This window comes from Myodes glareolus, chromosome 19 (genome assembly GCF_982192425.1).
Source record: "Myodes glareolus chromosome 19, mMyoGla1.1, whole genome shotgun sequence".
Classification (NCBI taxonomy): domain Eukaryota; kingdom Metazoa; phylum Chordata; class Mammalia; order Rodentia; family Cricetidae; genus Myodes; species Myodes glareolus.
Window position 1 is genome coordinate 48,565,109 of NC_142044.1, and position 19,509 is coordinate 48,584,617.

A 19,509-nucleotide genomic window follows, 5' to 3' on the forward strand; every position below is an offset into this window, starting at 1 on the left:
ATGTATCTCTTTTCTCCCTTGACATACAACACATATCTGATTCTCCAGGGATCTGTAGTCAGAAATTCATGTAGTGCACAGGGCTGTGGGGGTTTGATTCTTGTTCCAGGATGTTCTGGGAGGACTCGAAGGTTGGGACTGAAATAAAACTCTTCACTTTCTTGTCTTACTGTGATCAGTGGCTGCTATAGGTTACCAGTTATGATGGGTCAGTTGAGATGGGTATTCATGGGCACTTCTTGTAACTAGTTTGGGTTTCCTTGTAGAGTATTGTCTGGAGTTGAGGAGAGAAAGCCTAGTCAGGTGGAAGCTGTGGTGTATTAGTCAAGGTTCAGCAAGAATGTTAGTTCTCCCCTTTCATATCCCGTGTGCCTGCAGTCACCCCTTTTATACCCCGTGTGCCTGCAGTCACCCCTTTTATACCCCGTGTGCCTGCAGTCACCCCTTTCAAATCCATGTAACTGGATTTACCCACTAGAAGTGCAAGTCTTCCTCCATTGCTTTCCACTTTCCCACTGAGGCAAGGTCTGTCAATCATCCAGAACTGGATGGTGTGGTATCGTTGGTCCTGCTAGCCAGCCTGCTCTGGGTTTCCTCTGTCTCTGCCTCCTGAGGTTGGAATTACCATGGAGCTGCCATGTTCACTTACTCGTCTGCTATTTAACTGGGTCCAAACTCCTGTCCTTTTGCTTGCTTGCATGGCAAACACTTTAGCCATGAGCCATCTCTTCAGCCCCATCTGTCAGGAATTTTATGCCTGCCACTGTTTTAGGTGAGACACCTTTTCAAGAGAAAACCAAGGCCGGATTTAATATGAGTCCATGCTGCGTTCCCACAGGAATTATTATTACAGTAACATCAGGCTGCTCGCTTGGATTGGCACAGTGTAAGGATCCTAACACTTGGACTAGATGATCCTGTACCTATTTTTGCCTCTCTTCTGTCTGATCATATAGTTGCTATCCAAAAAGTATTTGTTAAATTCCACTAACATTTTTAGGTTACAAAAACACTTGATATAATTAAGACATTGTGCTGTGGGCCTACAAGGCTGAAAACAGAAGACTGCCATATTTTAGCTTGTCTTAAAGGTGTCCTTAAGCCAGTGAGGAGAGGTTGTACAATACAAACAGTGGTGTTGGGCAGATTGGTTTTTACACGTTTTCTGCTCAAGTGTGTAGGGAGAAAGTGACGGCTGTACTGGAAAGGGTAATATACTCCCAAGTTCTGGATGAGGACATATTTGGTAGATTGCTATTTTGGCCATACTGCATGAAAGAAGGAATTCTCATTTTGCAGATCAGTAAGAGGATGAACTCTTGTTAGCAGATGGACACAGGATATGAAGAGTTTACATAAAGAAAAGGCACCCGTCAACAATATCTGAGGCACGAAGCCAGCGTGGAGATTGCTTCCCTTCTGTCCAGTTAGTGGTGTCTGGCCATCTGCCAGGCCTTGCTGGGGGAAAGGGAACTACTTGACTGTCCTTTGGCAGTGTGACCAACCTCTTTAACCGCGTGCCTTATGTCCAGGGCATTCCCACTGCAAGAGTTTGTCCTCCGGAGGCTATCAAGTGCCGTGTAGGCTTTCCTCTCCAGAGGTGTTATTGCTGTCCTTGGACCACAAACAGTTTTAAATCAGTTCTGTGTTTCGCAGTCAGCCTTGGGTAAACTCATTCTGTTGTAGCCATATGGCAGCACAGTGTGAAATTAGAAGTGATACTGTCCAGGGAGGTGGCACAGGCCAGAGATGAGGTAATCGGCACTCATTCTCTTCCTGTGGTGTTTAAAACGTTTACTGTTGAAATAATTAAGATTTACAGGGAGTTGCAGAGGGATGTGTAGGGAAGTCTGCACACTCTCAACCTCATAGTAGGCTTTTAAATTTGCATATGCTACTTCTAGTCTCTGCATCTCAAGTCACACATCTGAAGGTAATAAATGATTTCAGTAAACTGAAGAAAGAGAAGAAGTAATGATATGGGGAAATACTTCACAGCCTATTTCAGAATCAGGAAGGTAGGATTTAATTTTTAAAAAGATTTATTTTTATTATTATTTTAAATAATCTTAATACATTTTATTGAATTATTTTGTGTGTGTGTGTGTGTGTGTGTGTGTGTGTGTGTGTGTGCGCCATAGCATGCAGGTAGAATCAGAGGACAACTTGTAGGAATTTTCCTTCCACTGTGTGTGTCCTGGGGATTGAACTCAGTTTGTCATGTTTAGGGGCAAGTAGTTTTATCCACTGATGTGTTTTAGTGATACTAATTTTCTTTTTTTCTTTACTTTTAATTATGTTTATGTGTGTGACTATGTAGGGATTAGGTGCCCATGGAGGCCAGAAAAAGGCATCTGGTTCTTTGGGGATAGAGATATAGGTAGCTTTAAGATGCTTGATGTGGATGCTTAGAATTGAACTTGGGTCCTCTGTAAGAATTGTATGTCCTCTTACCTGATGATCCATCTCTCCAACTCCAGGATTTAATATAAAAATGTTTTCTAAACTTTTTCTTATAGTAAATGGGAATCAGCACAGAGACTAAGATCAGCATTGGGCAATGTGCAGAGAGTGAGAGATTTTGGAGCACTCAGTCCTAAATGGGATGTCCTTATCAAGCACCTCCCCTCAAGGCTCCGGGATCTCTGCAGAAGAGGAGGAAGAAGGATTGGGAGAGCAGGAGGAGACACAGCAGGACTGATCCGCACTTACTCCCAGACACTGTGACAGTAGGCACGAGACCTGTGCTAGTTCAAACCAGACAAAATCCTAGCACTGAGACAAGGGCAAGTGGACCTAACCAAGAAATGCTGCTGCTGCTGCTACCTGCTAGGGAAGGGACAATCTGCCTTCTCCAGGGGAGGCTGACTGGGTGTATCAGCCACACTCCAGGGCAGGCCCCATGCTCAGGAGCATTTGCCCAACACAAAATGGACTCCATCTTTTTTTGTGTTCTTTTTGTTTTGGTTTGGTATTTTTTGTCTTATTGTTTTGATTTTTCCTGTTCTTTGAGAGGGAGGTGGCAAGGAACTGGGGAAGGGGAAGAATATAATCTAAGTATATTGTATGAAAAAGTTAAAAAATAAAAACATCTTTTAATTCACTTAAAAAAATACTACATTTAATTTTGTGCACATGTCAGTGCTTAATGGAGATCGGAGAACAACTTTGGGAGTCAGTTTGCTCCTTTCATCATGTAGGTGATTAAACCCGGTGATTGAACCCAGGTTGTTCAGCTTGGCAGAAGGTGCTGTTACCAGCTGAGCCCTGTGTGGTCCCAGAATTTCATTAAAACATAAAACAAAGCATGTATGTGTTTACCTGAATTGGTCTTCATGTTTCTCTTTGTACACTTTTCTTCACCAGGGTCTTGTGTCAAAACCCCAGAGTGTCATGTCTGCATTGGGACAGTTGGGATATCCAGTTGGGATGTCTAATGACAGTGGCTAGGATTAATAGGGCTCTGTTTGCTTCCTGTACCCGGAAGTGGAAGGAGGTGGTTAGCTTGGAGCCCTCGCTCACTGTGGCCATCACAGACCCACTCTTCATCGCCCGCTGTACCAGTTTTCAGAGGTGCCTTCATTCTTGTGAGAGAGATACCCAGGCCTCACCTCACCTCTGTCCTGGCACATGCCTGAATGGGAGAAGCCGAGGTCCAGGGCTGCTGGCTGAGCCTGTCTGGTTTTGTTGGAAAAGTTACAGTCGCCATTTCTTTCTAAATCGATTACCTCTTTACACAATTTTTGTTTATAGTTGGGTAATCAGACAGAGCAGCGCCTGGTAGAAATTCCCAGTGAAGTTCCCTTGTGAGGTCAAGTTCTGCTTGTAAAACACATTTGCCAGCAGTTGCTCAGGGACCCTAGTGTTGGCAGGGGTCTGAGAGGGCTCCTGAGGCCCCCTGAAGGGAGGCTTCTGGAGAGCCATGCTTCCTGATCTCAGAAAGGGCCTGAATGTCCGTCCTGTTTGTGGGGATGCGGCGCATTCCTCATTGGATTGGCCCTTAGCCTGGGTGGCTAAATGTGTAGTTGCTGATAGAATGTGGCTTCTCTTGGGCCTGTGGCCTAGGAACTGGCACCTTTCTTGATTCAGTCAGTGTTGGGCTCTCAGTAGAGCTGGGGGAAAGAAAAGCTAATTTTTTGTTTCCCTGTTTTTCTAGCATCCAGCATGTGTATGGAGCCCAGCACCCACCCTTTGATCCACTGTTACACGGCACGTAAGTGTAGTCTTGCTTCTGCCAACTCATTGGAGTTTCTGGGGGAGGGGAAATGTTCTCTCAGTGAGCAGCTCATTCACTTGCTTTGTGAGAATTGCTGTCTGTGCATCGTCTGCCCTGTAGCTGGGCAGTGGGGTATGGAGGCTGCGGGTCGTATTACCTCATAGAGGGTAGAGAGCTGGCACTCCTGGCTTGAGGGCAGTGTGCCTCTAGACTGTCCTCACAGCTCATGTGCATTCTCCCTCTGTCCTGGGCTTGGCTCCTCCAACTCTCGGGCTCAGTGCAGTGCTGGGGTGGCCCTGCAGGTTGTACGTGTCTGTCATATTTCCTCCCTTATACTGGGGCTGATGGGATGTGTAGTCACGCTTGGAGGGAGCTCCTTGAAATCATCTCTCTGTTCTCTGCAGGGTCCTCTTTCCCCGCCCCCTCTGCTGCTGCTCTCTAGCTTTGGCACATTGCTCTGTAGTTCTGTGTGGCTTAGTGCTCTCTCCTGAAATGTCCCCCTGCCCATTGCGCAGCCTGCGCAGTGCCAAGTCCTCTTTGGATACCTGCACAGTGTGCTTTTCTTGGCACCCTCATCTAGATGAATTGTACTCTTTTTTGGCTGAGTGTGCACAGTAAAGATGCCTTTGCTTTGTAGCTTGCTCAAGTCCACGCCCAAGGTGCCCACCACCCCAGTGAAGGCCAAGAAGGTCAGCACCTTCCAGGAGTTCGAGAGCAATACCAGTGACGCTTGGGATGCGGGCGAAGATGATGATGAGCTCCTGGCTATGGCGACGGAGAGCCTGAATTCTGAGGTGGTCATGGAGACAGCTCACCGTGTCCTGCGCAACCACAGCCAGAGGCAGAGCCAGCCCTCACAGAAGGAGATGCCAGAGCCGGAGCCTCAGCCCATAGCAGAGCCTCCTATAGCCCCGAGTGGTGACCTCCGCCTGGTGAAATCTGTCAGTGAGAGCCACACTCCTTGTCCTTCAGGTAGAGATGAAGGGATAGTAGAGCCAAGAATGGGTTGGACTGGAATAAGGGGGACTGTGTGTCTATTTGCAGTAGGACTCTGGGCCAGGAGAGCCTGTTAGGGCATCTTTCATGTGTCTGTGGTACTTCCAGACCCAGCAAACCACCTTGTTGCCCATGGGATCTGATGTGCTTTTCTTTCTTTCTGGAGCTGAGGGTGTCTTTCCTACAAATGAAGTGTTAAGGCTCATGGCTTGTCTACGGGCCCAAGAGAGGGCCATGGAGCAGCACAGGAGATGTGAGATCACAGGCTCCTTCAGAAGGAGCAAAGAGCCCCCAAGCATGCATCTCCTGGGTAAGGGCGCTTTCCTTTCATTTACAGAGGAGAGAGCAGATCCACAGTAGCCTAAAACCACCCTGCTAGATTCCGAAAGGCGCTTTGTACCTAGTCTGGTTTTCAGAACTGCCTGCTGGGAGCTGATGTGCTAAGATGTTAGTTTCTTCAGGCGAGAAGCTGCCTTTATTTCATTTGTAACGAATTTAAAATCCCTGAGCTTACCCAGGAACTGCAGTGGCTTTGAGTTCTCTGAGAGTTCCACCTCCTGTCTGCTCAGTCTGGGTAGGGGGCGCTCCAGTGGTGGTGTCCAAGGGTTGGCTCACTGCTGTGCTTGCGAGCCATGGACACAACTTCTCAAGCCCCCACAGCTGGGTAGAGCATCTAGGGCACTGTTATCGCCAGCGATGGCCCTCAGCACATAGATGTAGGAGCTGACAGTGGGCAGGACTATATCGTATCTGGCTGGGGGTCCTGACCAGAAACAAACTCGGATCCAAGCATATGTCACATTGTGGCAGCCTCCTTGGCACAAGTAAAGCGACTAGTTCTCTGATTGTCATGTTACTGGGACAGTGGCTGTGATCTCATTGCTGTGTCCTCTGCAGATTTGTGGGTTGAGCATTCTGTGTTTGCTTTCTAGGAGAAGTTTTTTTTTCTTTTTTTTTTTTTTAGCACTTAATAATAATAGCATGCTGGGGGTGTTCACTGTGTGGCTAGTCTCTTTGATAGTGAACTCTTTAAACGCCTTAGGCTTCTAGGAAGGAGTTGTGTTGTCTCCCTTTACAGCTGTGGCACTAAGAAGACCCTGAGCTGCTCACAAGGTGGGCCTGGGGTGTTAAACCCAGGGTTAGTGGCTCCAGGTCCCTGCTGCTAGTGCTGGCTACTGCAGAGACCAGAGGTTCTCGTCCGGAGATCCTGCCCCCAGGGGACATGTGGCGGTATCTTGGGTAGTGTGTGTGAGCTGGGGTAGGATATGTCTGTCACTGAACGTGGTAGGTGTGGTGGGGATGCTGCTCAAATGTCTACAGTGCCCTGATGTGACTGAACTTCCCCCTGACCACTTCTTTGGGTGAGGCCCAGGGAGTCCTGTACTGGAGTTGGTGGGACTTCTGCCAGGATTGGTTACACTGGTCCTGGGAGCTTCAGGAATGTGTGGAGAATATGTGGTCCCCTTTCCCTGCTCAGGGTTTGGTCCATTACCTGTGGACTATTGATATTTCCTTATGTGAGGAAAGAATGTGGGGGCCACTGGATCCCCAACCCAGCCAGATTCTAGCCACTCCCTCCTGCACCTCCCAGATAGCTGTGTGCGTTTCTGCCTCCACAGTGTTTTCTTGTGACCTCTGTCTTGGTCAGTGTTCTCTTGCTGTGAAGAGATGCCATGACCACAGCAACTTTTATTTATAAAAGAAAGCATTTAACTGAGGCTTTCTCCCATCCATGGCAGGAAGCATGGTGACATGCAGGCAGACATGGTGCTGGAGAAGTAGCTGAGAGTTCTCTGTCTCGATCGCAGGCAGCAGGAAGAGAGAGACACTAGGCCTGCCTTGAGCGTTTGAAACTCCAAAGGCCACCTCCAGAGACACATGTCCTACAACAAGGCCACAGCTACTCCCAAAAGGCCACACCTCCTAATCCCTGTCAAGTAGCTCCACTCCCTAATGACCACATAGATCATAGTGTCTATGATCCTATGGGGGCCATTCCTACTTAAACCATCTCAGCCTTGTATGGTAGAATATATAGATAATGGAGGACCTCTGGGATGTACTGGCGAGTCTAGCAAAATTAGTGAGCTTCCGGCCCAGTGAAAGACCCTGCCTCCAAAAATGGGGGCTTGAGGGAGACACCTGCTGTAGAACTCTAGCTTCTAAACGCAAGTATACATATGTGCATCACACACACGTGCACAGACTCTCCCCACACCATTCTGCTCTTGAATTCCCATGCCTATTCTCGCTGATGGGTGGGGGTTTGTTCTGGATGCTCCCTGCAGGTAAAGGTAGGAGCAGAGGTCCTCAGGTTAACCCTTGGACCAGATTCTGCCCAGGAGCTTTACTCTTGCTCATGGGTTGCCTGTGTGGCCCCCTATCCTGGGTAGGGAGTGGAGCAGCATGGATGCAGGCACAGATGGGGTTCTTGACCGCGATCATCTGATGTACCTAAGGTAGACACCAGCGTGTTGAATTTAGATCTTACCTGTGGCTCGTTTTTGACCGTACACTGGTTTCAGTCTTCTGAAAGTTGAGGCTGCTGGGTGAGGATTAGAGCTAACCATCAGAGGAATGCTCTGGGCTTTCCTGGCTGTCAGGATGTGCTCAGATGCAGGTGTATCTGTTTTACTGGTGAGTAATACTGTCAGTGAGTTACGTTTAGTGCTGCTGACGGGAGAGGGAAAGCTGTGGCCTGACCGTGTTCACCAAGGGCCAGTGAGTGCTATGGTGAGCTTGCGGCCACATGGATGAAGGAAGAAGGTGTGTTCAGGAGGTTAGAGACTTCTGCTAACCTTACCTTCTGTTCTTCTACCCTTTCTAGAAAGCACCAGCGATCCAGTCCCTCTGCAACGGTCCCAGTCTCTCCCCCACTCAGCTACTGTTTCACTGAGTGGCACATCTGACCCAAATGCACTTGGTGGCTCAGCCCTGAGTAACAGAGAGGCCTCTCGGCTGGACAAGTTCAAACAGCTGCTTGCTGGCCCCAATACAGACCTCGGTGAGTCCCTGAGGGTGGCTTGTCTGTTTCTTACAAGACCAAAGGTGTCACTGGAGGTTGCACACACGCTGTGTTTTCATGACAGAGTCTCTAATATGCTGGTCATTATCTTCCTTTAGCCATGTTTGCGAACATGTTCCTAACACAGTTTCCTAGTACACACTTTTCTTTTTCAAGACAGGATTTTTCTTTATAGCCTTGACTGCTCTGGAACTTGCTCTATGGACCAGTCTGGCCTTGAACTCACAGAAATCCATCTGCCTCTGTCTCCTGAGTGCTGGGATTAAAGGTGCAGGCAATCATCACTGGGCCTTCCTTTTTATCTAATGCTGCAGGATACTTTTCCTACTGTGGTCCTCAGGGGGAGCCCCTAGAGGCTGGGCAGGTAGCGATGTGTACTTCATAGGCTCTGGTTTGTCAGTGACTTCTGGGGAGTGGGGAGGTGACTCCCATCCTGAACTGCTGACTTTGTACATTGCAGATGTGGGCTATGGGTGACATGAGTGTGACAGGAAAGGCCCATGTGGGCGCTGGGGAGAGAGGCACATCTTTGTGATTTGCCTGGTTCCTTTAATACCTGTGTGGACAGTGGCTCAGCTTCCAAGTCACTTGTGGTGGAATTGTCATCTGATTATTTGTTCTTTCATTTCCACAGCCTGTATTTGATGAATGAACTCAATGATAGGTGTTTACTAGGTGCTTGAATTTTCTGAGGACCAGCAGGTGGTCTTGCTCGAGATACTCATAGCAAGGGAAGAAAAATTTGAACAGGTAGTGTGCTAGAGCAGCAAGCATTGTGAGGGTTTAGAGCCCGGAGGTGCAATGCCCAGTTTTCCCAGGAGGTGGCGAGTGGGGCCTGTGGATGGGCTGCAGCACACTGATGCATGCATTTGGGAAGCTGTAGCGAGGATGTCTTGACTGGAACAGGGCAACCTTAGGTCTTGAAGTCTGCACAGTGGACTTTTTTCTTAGATTAATAACTTTTTTTGATTTTTGTTTTTGAGGTAGGGTCTCTTTATATAGCTGTGGCTGTCCTAGAACTCACGATGTAGATTAGGCTGACCTTGAACTCAAATAGATTTGTCTGCCCCTGCCTCCTGAGTGCTGGGATTAAAGGCATGTACCACCATGCTTGGCTTTTAATTATTATTATTATTTTTTAAAGAAACAGTAGCACATGAATATCTTACAATATGATGGAGCAAAACAGGATGAAGAGTGAAAGTGGGCCTCGGTGCCTGTGGACATTGCTTCAAACATTTTTTATGTAATTTCATACTTAGGGAAAGTCTCAAGGATAGTACAGACAACTTCTGTACACAGTGTCACCCAGTTTTACCAGTTGTTTGCATTTTGCCCATTCCCATTCTCTGTCTGTGCTGTGTGTTTGCAGAACCAATTGAGAGTCAGTTGAAGACTTCCTTCCATTTACTCCCGAGGGCTTTGCTGTGTACTTCCTAAGAGCACAGGCTGTCAGTTTAAAGAGGTGTAGCCCTGACACAGTACTGTTTTCCTTGTTGTGAGGATGCGCAGTGCATGTTCACATTTACCAGGTGTACCCAAGAGTGTTCATCTCCTGTTTCCTTGTCCACAGTTCAGAGCTCAATGGCACTTTCCCCTCTGCTCCTATGTCTCCATGAACCTGAATGCTAGTTCCCCTTCCTTGTGTGCTTTGACCCTGACACATTCAAGGTGTGCAGACAGTTATTTGTCAGATGTCCCCGTCTCTGTGTGTCTGAATCTTCCTTGTGCTTGGGTCTGGATGCATGATGCTCAGCAGGGGCATCACTCTGGGATGTTTGTCCTTCCCACCCTTTCCTCCTCTCCGGGAACCTAAGCAGCAGTCTTTAGAGGGATGCCTTGGAGTCTGGGCATTTATGCAGGACTTTTTCTTTATCCACACCTCACTTTTTAAATGTATACGTATTTTCAGAGTAGCACATAGAGAGCCAAATGCCACTCTTTGGGTGTCCCACAGTTTGTTTCACAAGCCCTTTACTGATGGGCATGGAGACTACCCCTGATTTTCCATCGTAACAGCCTAGGACCTTGTACAGATGAGGCAGGAGCGCTTGAAGATACATGCTACTTTGATGACGGTGACCATAGAGCAGTTCTCACCTCGGGTGGGGAAGAGACCACAGATAGGGTGACTTTAGGTTTGGCATAGAGCTAGGTAGGTAGACATTTCTGTCACCAAAATAGGAAATCAGGATTGCTCATAAAAAAGGAGCAGAATCCCCTGGTTGAAGCTGGAACCATATTTCTACCTTTCTAGCACACCATGCACCCATGGTTTGCTGAACAGGGGTTGTTAGCTGCTCAGGTTCTATGCTGGAGCCTAACGGATGTGTCGGGAGGAGGCAGATCCCACTGTGTTTATGGGAGGAGGCTCTGGAGTTGGCAGTCTGGGTGGAGACCTTGAGCAGGCTTGGTAACTTGTGAGCCTGGTTCTTAGTGTCCTTGCTCATCTACAAGATGTGCCTGGAGCTGGACTGAGATGATGCATAGGCCACTAGAGTGCTGGCCGTAGGTAATGCCCATGGGCTGCCTTAGTGTTGCTCTGTAGGCTTTCTGTACTGATTACCGCAGTATGGCCACTGTGATCCATGGTGTATCAGAGTTGTTTCAGACATTTTCCTGGTTATGTCCACAGGTTTACAGCCACAGGCCGGTGGCCAGGAGATAGCTGATAAAAATGCGTTTACCTGATGGCAGTTCTGATCTGGTTCAGCTCTGGGCAGCAGCTAGTATCTTCTTGTGGGTCTTGTCACTAGGGAAGCATTAGAAATCAAACTTGCAACAAAGCGTCCAGAGTTAGGGGTCAGTGTGAGCATGTGTGGGTGAAAGGTTAGACACAAAAATCAAGCTCTTTGTCAGATTGGTGTGATTATTATAGTTTTCCTATTCCTTTTTCTTTAAGAATTCTGTTTCAATCTTTGAAGCCAAAAAGTGAAAGCCATTTACTTTCAAAGATAAACAATTACTGGATTTGGATTTAGTGGCAAGAGAAACATAGCCAGTAAATTGCCTGTTTTCCTAAGGCCTTTAAGGTAGCTCTGAGGACAGTGGAATACATTATCCTCCCATTACATAAAAACCAAAGTGGTAAATATTTGTCGAAGTTGGAGAAGCAAATCGCTGATGTGCAAAGGGCCAGCAGAAATGGCTCTACCTGCTGCAGGTCTGTGCCGGCGCCCGCTGCTCTTTGTTTAGCTTATGCTCTGTTAGGAGCCCAGGGATGAAAGTAGCAAACAGAACTTAACAGCTCACTCTCCTCTTAGCATCACTCAGTATTTACTCACACAAAGACTGCCTGCGCTGAAGCCTGAGGAAAGGACACTTGGAGACATTCATGTTCGTCACGTGTGTCTGCCGAGCAGGAGCACCATTCAGAATGCGCAGAATGTGCCGTTTCCTGAGGCCTCTGTGGGCAGGCTCGGTATAGAGCTCACTGATGGGCACCAGAGAGCGGTCAGCCAGCAGAACAGAAGGTGGCACTTTTCCTCTGAGGAGTGAGCCAGGCACACAGCCATGGTCGCTGGTACCTAGGTATAGCCACTCTGGGTTTGAAAGTGGAGAATGTGCCTGAATAGACAGAAGGAAGGCATAAATGAACTATGGGGTCATGTTCCCTGGAAGCATGGCCTTGAACAGATGCTCCTGAGTGCCTTTGACTTGAGGGCCACGTTGCAGGGCCTATGGTGGTGAGTTCACTCCCAGCATGGGTGCTGGCTATGCCCTTACTCTCTGTGTGACCAGCTCACTAAGTGTCTCACCTCAGGGTGGAAAGGAAATCCAACCTACCTTCCAGAGTACCCAACAGGGCAGGAGGTAATTAATGTTTCATTCATAGGGGAGAAACACGGATCCAGGCCAACATTAGCCCCACCCTGTCTGGCATTCTACTCTGGGGCAGACAGACAGACAGACACATACCCTCACTGAATAGCACACTGGTCAGCAGGTGGTAAGCATGCCTTGGGATGAGGTAGTGCTGAGGGTAATGAAGATGCTGCTGGTGAGTAAGTGGTCATCAAAGACCTTTTGAAATGAGTGTGTTTCTGCCGAGCCCTGTGTGCAGAGAGGCTGAGTATGAGGAAGGCCTTCCAGGGAGAGGGGCCAGGATGCAGAGGTCCTGTGGTGGGAGAGCTTCAGCTATTTGAGGATGGAAAGAAGGTACTGAGGCTGGGGGAGGTGGAGGGAGAGAGGCACATAGAGCAGGAAGCATTGGACTCCAGGGCTCAGAGGATTGGACCTGGTGGGGTGATCCGTTTCAAGTACTATCTGGTGAGTCTGATGGATGGGTCCTGATTGACTGCGCATGAAGCTGGGTGGACCGGGAGCAGAGGGCTACAGCATCTAGCTTGGAGCAAAAATGTGAGAACAACTGGTGGCCCAGACAGCACTTTTCTAGAAGGGTCATTTCATCAGTGGGAGAAACCATGGCCTTTTGATGCCACTGAAAGCTGCAAACCAGTGCATGGTGCTCAGGATGGTCTCTGTCCAACTCCACCGTACCCCTGCCTACCCACAGCCATGGGGCTGTTCAGTGGGCCCTTCAGGGCAGGATAAGGCCAGGTTGGTTTTGGACTCTATTTCTAGCCTTCAGTTTCTCTCATTTTTGGTTAATGTAGGCAGCTGTTGTGTGATGTTTTACTCTTGACTTTTTGAGGGACCCAGCTTCCCCCCCCCCAAAAATCACACACAGAGGCTTATTCTTAGTTATGAATGCCTGGCCCTAGGTTGGCTTGTCTCTTGCCAGCTTTTCTTAAATTATCCTGACTACCTTTTGCCTCTGGGCTTTTATCTTTCTCTATTTTTGTATACCTTTCTTTCCTTCTTTCTCCATGGTTTGCTGTGTAGCTGGCCCCGGGTGTCCTCCTCCCCCTCTTTTCTCCTATTTATCCTCTCTGCCTGCCAGCCCCGCCTATTCTTGCTCCTGCCTCGCTATTGGCCATTCAGGTCTTTATTAGGACCACTAGGTGTTTTAGAGAGGCAGAGTAACACAGCTTCACAGAGTTAAACAAATGCAGATAAACAAAAATCACACTCTTAAAATAATATTCCCCAACAGACAGCGATATTCTTAGTGTTCTTCAGAGACCAGAAGAAGTGATTTTCTCTCCTGTGGGTCTTGTTGGAGTAGTTGACATCTGGTCTAGAACAGGTTTGCTATGAGCTTTGATGGCTTGGAGGAGCTATCCATGTCTCAGGCAGCTGACCAGCCAGTGTCCAGTGCTTCCCTCTAGAAGCAAAGCCACATAATAGCAATATGTCCCTAGTTGGGTTGTGTTGAGTGTTAGAGCAGGATGTGTCTGTGTGTCTGTCTGTCTGTCTGTCTGTGTTCAGCATGTTTATTGAAGGTATGGGTAGGCTTGGAGAAGATGATAATGTGAGAGAGACAAAGCAAGCACTAGCTAATTCATTCTTGCTCCAGATCTCATCAGGAAGGGCCATTTTGAGCTACTTGGCCATGCAGTGATCTGGCATATAGAAGACAAATCCCCATGTCTTGTCTTGGCTCCCTTTTCACTTGCCACTTCGTACATCAATTTAACATGAGAGCCTGCTTTGTTGGGGTTTCTGTCCTGCCCAGTTCCTACAGCTAGTAAATCTCAAAGTAAATCACACAGAGGTCTACATAAGTTATAAACTGATTGGCCCATTAGCTCAGGCTTCGTATTAGCTCTTATAACTTATATTAACCCATTATTCTTATCTATGTTAGACACATGGCTTGGTACCTTTTTCAGCAGGGCAGGTCACATCTTCCTTCTTCTGTGTCTGGGCAGGACTGGGGAGGAATGGGCTTCCTCCTTCCCAGAATTCTCCTGTTCTCATTGCCCTGCCTCTACTTCCTGTCTGGTCGTCCCACCTATACTTCCTGCCTGGCTATTGGCCAATCAGTGTTTATTTAAAATATAATTGACAGAATACAGAATTGTCCCACACCACATCAAGAGCACAAGCAACACTCAGTTGCTAGTAAATAGTTGTTATGTGTACAGTCCACCTGTACAAGACTGCCTGCCTGTACAGGTCACCTGTACCATACCGCCTGTCTACCAGGGGATGATTTGCAAGTCAGGCAAGGGGCTGGAGATTGAAACACACGCACACACACACACACACACACACACACACACACACACACACACGTCATCCTTGAAACAAGAATGCTCCCCTTTATTGTGTTCCAGGGCAGCTTATATAGAGCTCTCCTTGACTAATGGCCATGCCCTAGCTCTTGGGACTTTTTTAGCTGCAAGCCCGCCAGAAACCACTCCCCTGCCATCAGGAACTCATAAGGGTCTCATGCTCAGAGCAGCTGCAAGCACAGGAAAGCAAAGTGTTTACTCTGGCAGGCAAGGGGTCACAGAAAATTCAGGGTCTGAGGGTCTGTAGTCCCCAACAGCTCTCCCTTTTCTATATAATTAGCACCGAGGTTCTTGACTGGCCACAAGCATGGCACAAATGTGATGGGAAAGGGCAGTCTGTAGGTTAAGTGGAAAATGCCCTAGCGAACATGTTCATTCTACGTTCCACATGAATGATAGTAAATGCTGGTGTCATTTACAAGATAGTCACAGCAGCCATCTGTCCGATGGCATTTCCCCTGCCGTGGAGGCTGCAGTGGTGACAATAGTGGCCACTACAGCCCCAGTGATCCTGAAGTCTCATTGGGGACAGCTCAGCACCAGCTGATTCACTGGGATAGGTACCAAGCCTGAGGCCTGGACCACAGTGGCAATCATCTTGTTCACCCAACAACTGTTGGCCATGGCTGATGGTCAGGAGAACTTTCCATAGGATGCATAAGCCATTCAGGAATCCAAATGGGGCTTTTCCCCCTCTGAATCTCCTCTGTGATGCCTGGGACTCTATCCTGAACATCCTCCAGTGACTCAGTGGCTTCCCCGAGCTGCTCCCTGACCCCACAACCTTCAGCAAACAATCATTTAGGGAATTTGGGCATAGTTCCCTCCAAACTGTTTCCTGCTGTTAGTTTGGCAAAGTATTTTTGGGGATGTTCACAGCAACCTATCAGGGGTTCTTGGTTCATCAAATCATATTAGTCAGGAATGATTCCACAGGTGGAAACAAAAGCAGAACCTCTTTTCCAGAGCAACAAATCCTTAGACCCATGTTTTGAAATCAAGATACCTTTCTTAGTAGTCCCCAGAATCAAATGTCTCTTTCCAGTCAAAAAAGAAAACACAATAATATTCATAATCCAGATTGTCTATGCACATTCCATCTTCCTTCAATTCACCCTCCCGTCTTTATTACTTCTCTGCTGGCCAGTCTTCTGCAGGTGTCCCTCAGAACGTCCCTAGTTCCTGATCTCAGCAGTGCCTCCTGTGGCACCTGCACCCCCTGTAACCGCTATTGGGCAAGAGTCTGGGGGTGAAAAACACATAGACAAATACCCACCTTCAATTCATCCTCACCATTTCTGAGGGTGATCTCTTAGGAATCCCTAGTTCTCAGTCTCACTGGGGCCTCCACCTGTATGGTCCACCTGTTCAGGGCAGCCTGCCTGTACAGGTCACTTGTACCATTCTGCTTGTCTACCATGGGACAGTTTGTGAGTCAGGCAAGGGGCTGGAGATCGAAACACACACACACACACACACGTCATCCTTGAAACAAGAATGCCCCCTTTATTGTGTTCCAGGGCAGTTTATATAGAGCTCTCCTTGACTAATGGCCACGCCCTAACTCTCGGGACTTTTTCAGCTGCAAGCCTACTAGAAACCACCCCCCTGCCATCAGGAACTCATGAGGGTCTCATGGCCAGAGCAGCTGCAAGCACAGGAAAACAAGGTGTTTACTCTGGCAGGCAAGGGGTCACAGAAAATTCAGGGTCTGAGGGTCTGCAGTCTCCAACAGAATCCCTTGTTCCTTTCTCTCAGCAATATTGTCTAAATGCCCATTATTTGTCTGCCTCTAATAGTATTAGAGTTTGTGTCCATCTGTCTACTTTACAGACTGGGCCTCCTGCAGGCTGTGGCTCTGAGCCGCATGTCCTTATATTCTAGTGACCTGTGACAGGTGTATCTGTGGAACAGTCTAAGAAAGTGCCAGTGAGGTAACTGGAGTCATCGCTGTCAGTTTGTCTCCTGCTCAGTGTTTTTAGTGGTTACCAGTATTTCTGGCTCATCAGTTAACATAGATTGCTTTGTGTTACGGGGTGCCAGAGGAGAGGGTTTCTGTACATAGCAGGAGAGGAGTTCCAGGAAAGCAGGCCTTTACACATATGGCACTGTGTTTCTCTTGGAGGTTCTGGAGATGGGGAGTTGGCTTTGGTTCAGAGGATCTCAGCTACAAGTTTCTTGTCTTCCCATTGATGTCCACAAGGTGGCAATCATTATCTTTTGGTCTGTAGCCTTGAATCAGGGAGGTTTTAGTTATTCAGTGTATTTTGTTGACATAGATTCATCATACACAATGATGGTTTCATAAAGATGTTTTCACATCAGTACCACTCCCCTCCTTTTTCTCTTATTCCATTCCTTTTTCAAGACAGTCTCACATCTACTGTCACAATGCCGTATGTATGTAAGTATGACTTTATGTATCTGTGTGAGATCTGGAATCCACAAATGAAATCTGATGGCAACGTTCCTCCCATGAGTTGACTTGTATTACTTAATATAACCCTCAGATATTGAGGGACTCAGTACAGATTCGGTAGTCTGGCTGTCTTGAACACTGCCATAGTAAATGCAGGTGTGCAGTCTCTGAGGTGTGCTGACATGGAGTCTTGACATGCTTTTCTTGTCCAGCATTGTTTTGGCATTCGGTGGTCTTACACATCTAAATGCATGTTTAGTATTGTTTTTCCTGTTTCTATAAAGAATTTGCAATTGTGATGGGGATTGCACTAACATTTAACATCTTCATTGTAGAGGTTTTTCATTTCTTTGGCTAAGTTTATTCAAATATATTTTATTGTTCTGAGGTATTGTGAAGGGAGTTAATATTTTGATTTCTTTCTTAGATCTTCTTTACATTTACATGCTCATTTCTGGCATATGAGAAGGCTACTGATTTTTGTAAGTTGGTTTTGTACCCTGATTTGCTGAAAGTGTTTATCAGTTTTAAGAGTTTCCTGACAGAGTCTATAGGGGCTCTTATGTATCAAGTCATGTGGTCTGCAAGGAAAGATAATTTGACTTTCCCCCTTTTTGTAGCCATCTTATTTCTCTTGTCTTATTGTTCTTTAGTAAGGTTTTAAGCAGTATACTGCATGAGAGGAGTGAGGGGACACCTTGTCTTGCTTCTGGTCTTAGTGGAGACTTAGTGAGTCTTTCTCCATTTTTCATGATGTTGGCTTTGCGTGTCATAAATACCCTTTATTATGCTGAGATATACTCCCTCAATTCCTAGTCTCTTCAGGGCATTTATCATAGAGGGTGCTGGACTTTGTCAAAGGTGTCTTCTGCATGTATTGCAGTGACTATCGATTTCTGTCCTGGAATCTATTTATGTGATGTTTTATATTTATTGATATGTATGTGTTAAACCATCCCTGCATTGCTGAAATGAAACCAAACTGATCAGAATCAATGCTTGTTCTGGCTAATTTATGTCAACCTGACACAGGTTCTGAGAGGAGGGAACCACGATTGAGAAAATGCCTTCATAAGGTTGAACTGTAGACAGGCCTGTACAGCATTTTCTTAGTTAGTGATTGGTCAGGGCTGGGCTGGTGGTCCTGGGTTCTATAAGAAAGCAGCCTGAAAAAAAAAAAATAAAAAAAAAAATAAAAAAAAAAATAAAAAAAAAAAGAAAGCAGCCTGAGCAAGCTGTGGGGAACAAGCCAATAAACAATGCTCCACAATGGCCTCTGCATTAGCTTCTGTCTCCAGGTTCTCACCCTGTTTGAGTTCCTGTCCTCTATTCCTTCAGTGATGGACTATGGATGTGGAAGCATAAGCCGAATAAAGCTTTTCTTCCCCAGCTTGCATTTGGTCATGGTGTCCATCACAGTGATAGTGACCCAGACTAAGCCTTCCTTCCTTTTTGTGCCCTTCATCTGGTTTTGAGAGGAGGTAATATTTGATTTTGGAGTTAAAATGTGTTTGGAGGCATTCCTCTTTTCTATTTTATGGAATAATTTGAGAAAGATTGCTGTCTTTAAAGTCCTGGTAGATTCTACAGTGAATCCATCTGTGCCTGAATGTATTGTTTTGGTTGGGAGATTTTTAATTACTGTATTATTCTTGTTGCTCGTTACATATCTGTTAACATTCTTTATCTTATCTCAGTTTAACATTGGTAGGTAACATGCCTTTAGAAAATTGTCCATTTATTTTATATTTTTCTAGTTCAGTATTCTGTTTTGTTTTTAAAAAAAGTCTCTTTTACTTTTAATCCCAGCGCCCAGGAGGCAGCGGTAGGTGGATCTCTGTAAATTCGAGGCCATCCTGGTCTACAGAACGAGTTCCAAGACAGCGAGGGCTACACAGAGAAACCCTGTCTCGAGAAATACTTAAAAAAAAATTAAAAAGAAATTTAAATATTTGTGTGTGTGTTTGTGTGCATGTGCATGTCACAGAGGTCAGCATTCTCTCCTAACCTGGGTTCTAGGGATTGAGTCAGGCTTGGCTGCAGGTACCTTCACCTTGTGAACCATCTCTTAGTGTGGAATGTGTTTTGAAGATATGTTCTTATGGTTTTTGTGAACTTTTGTTAGTATCTGTTGTAATCTTTTCATCTCTAATTTTATTAATTTGGTTCTTGTATTTCTTTTGGTTAGTTTGGCTAAGGGTTTGTTGAACTTGCTGGTTTTTTTTCAAAGCCAACTCTTAATCTTTTTGATTCTTTGACTTTTTTTTTTGATTCCCATTTCATTAATTTCTGCCCTGGTAGACTGTCATTATTTCCTTACGGCTGCTGTTTGAGTTTGGCTGCTTGTTGGTGATTGGGCTGCTGTGTAGAGCTTTTATGTTGAGGCATGCTCATTCTGTTTCTAGTTTCTTAGGGTTTGTATCCTAGAGGGATGATGAATGTTGTTGAAGGGAGATGATTGTGTGACTTCTGCCCTTGAGTCTATTTATGTGATGTTTTCCATATATTGATTTGTGGATGTTGACCTGTCTTTACATCCCCGGAACAAGGCCAACTTGATCACAGTGAACAGTCTTTTAGATGCCTGTTGAGTTGATTTTTGCCAATATTTTATCTTTGTCAGTGTTCTTTATCTTATCTCAGTTTAATTTAGGTAGGTAACACACCTTTCAGAAGCTACCCATTTTTTTAAAAAAATTTCTACTTTAGTGTT

The 19,509-nt window shown here is 46.4% G+C and overlaps 1 protein-coding gene across 3 annotated transcripts in view; it reads left to right on the top strand.

Annotated features, from left to right (window-relative positions):
- Tbc1d22a (TBC1 domain family member 22A) overlaps positions 1 to 19,509 on the top strand; it is a 297,396-nt gene that overhangs the window by 12,674 nt on the left and 265,213 nt on the right. For 2 of the 3 annotated variants that reach the window (XM_048444913.3, XM_048444912.3), the window contains exons 2-4: positions 4,157 to 4,213; positions 4,854 to 5,188; positions 8,040 to 8,216. In XM_048444913.3, coding sequence (XP_048300870.2) covers positions 4,157 to 4,213; positions 4,854 to 5,188; positions 8,040 to 8,216 — 569 coding nt within the window. Of the gene's footprint in view, positions 1 to 1,862; positions 2,019 to 4,156; positions 4,214 to 4,853; positions 5,189 to 8,039; positions 8,217 to 19,509 lie in introns of those variants that run through there. The other variant, XM_085678867.2, reaches the window with a different exon arrangement.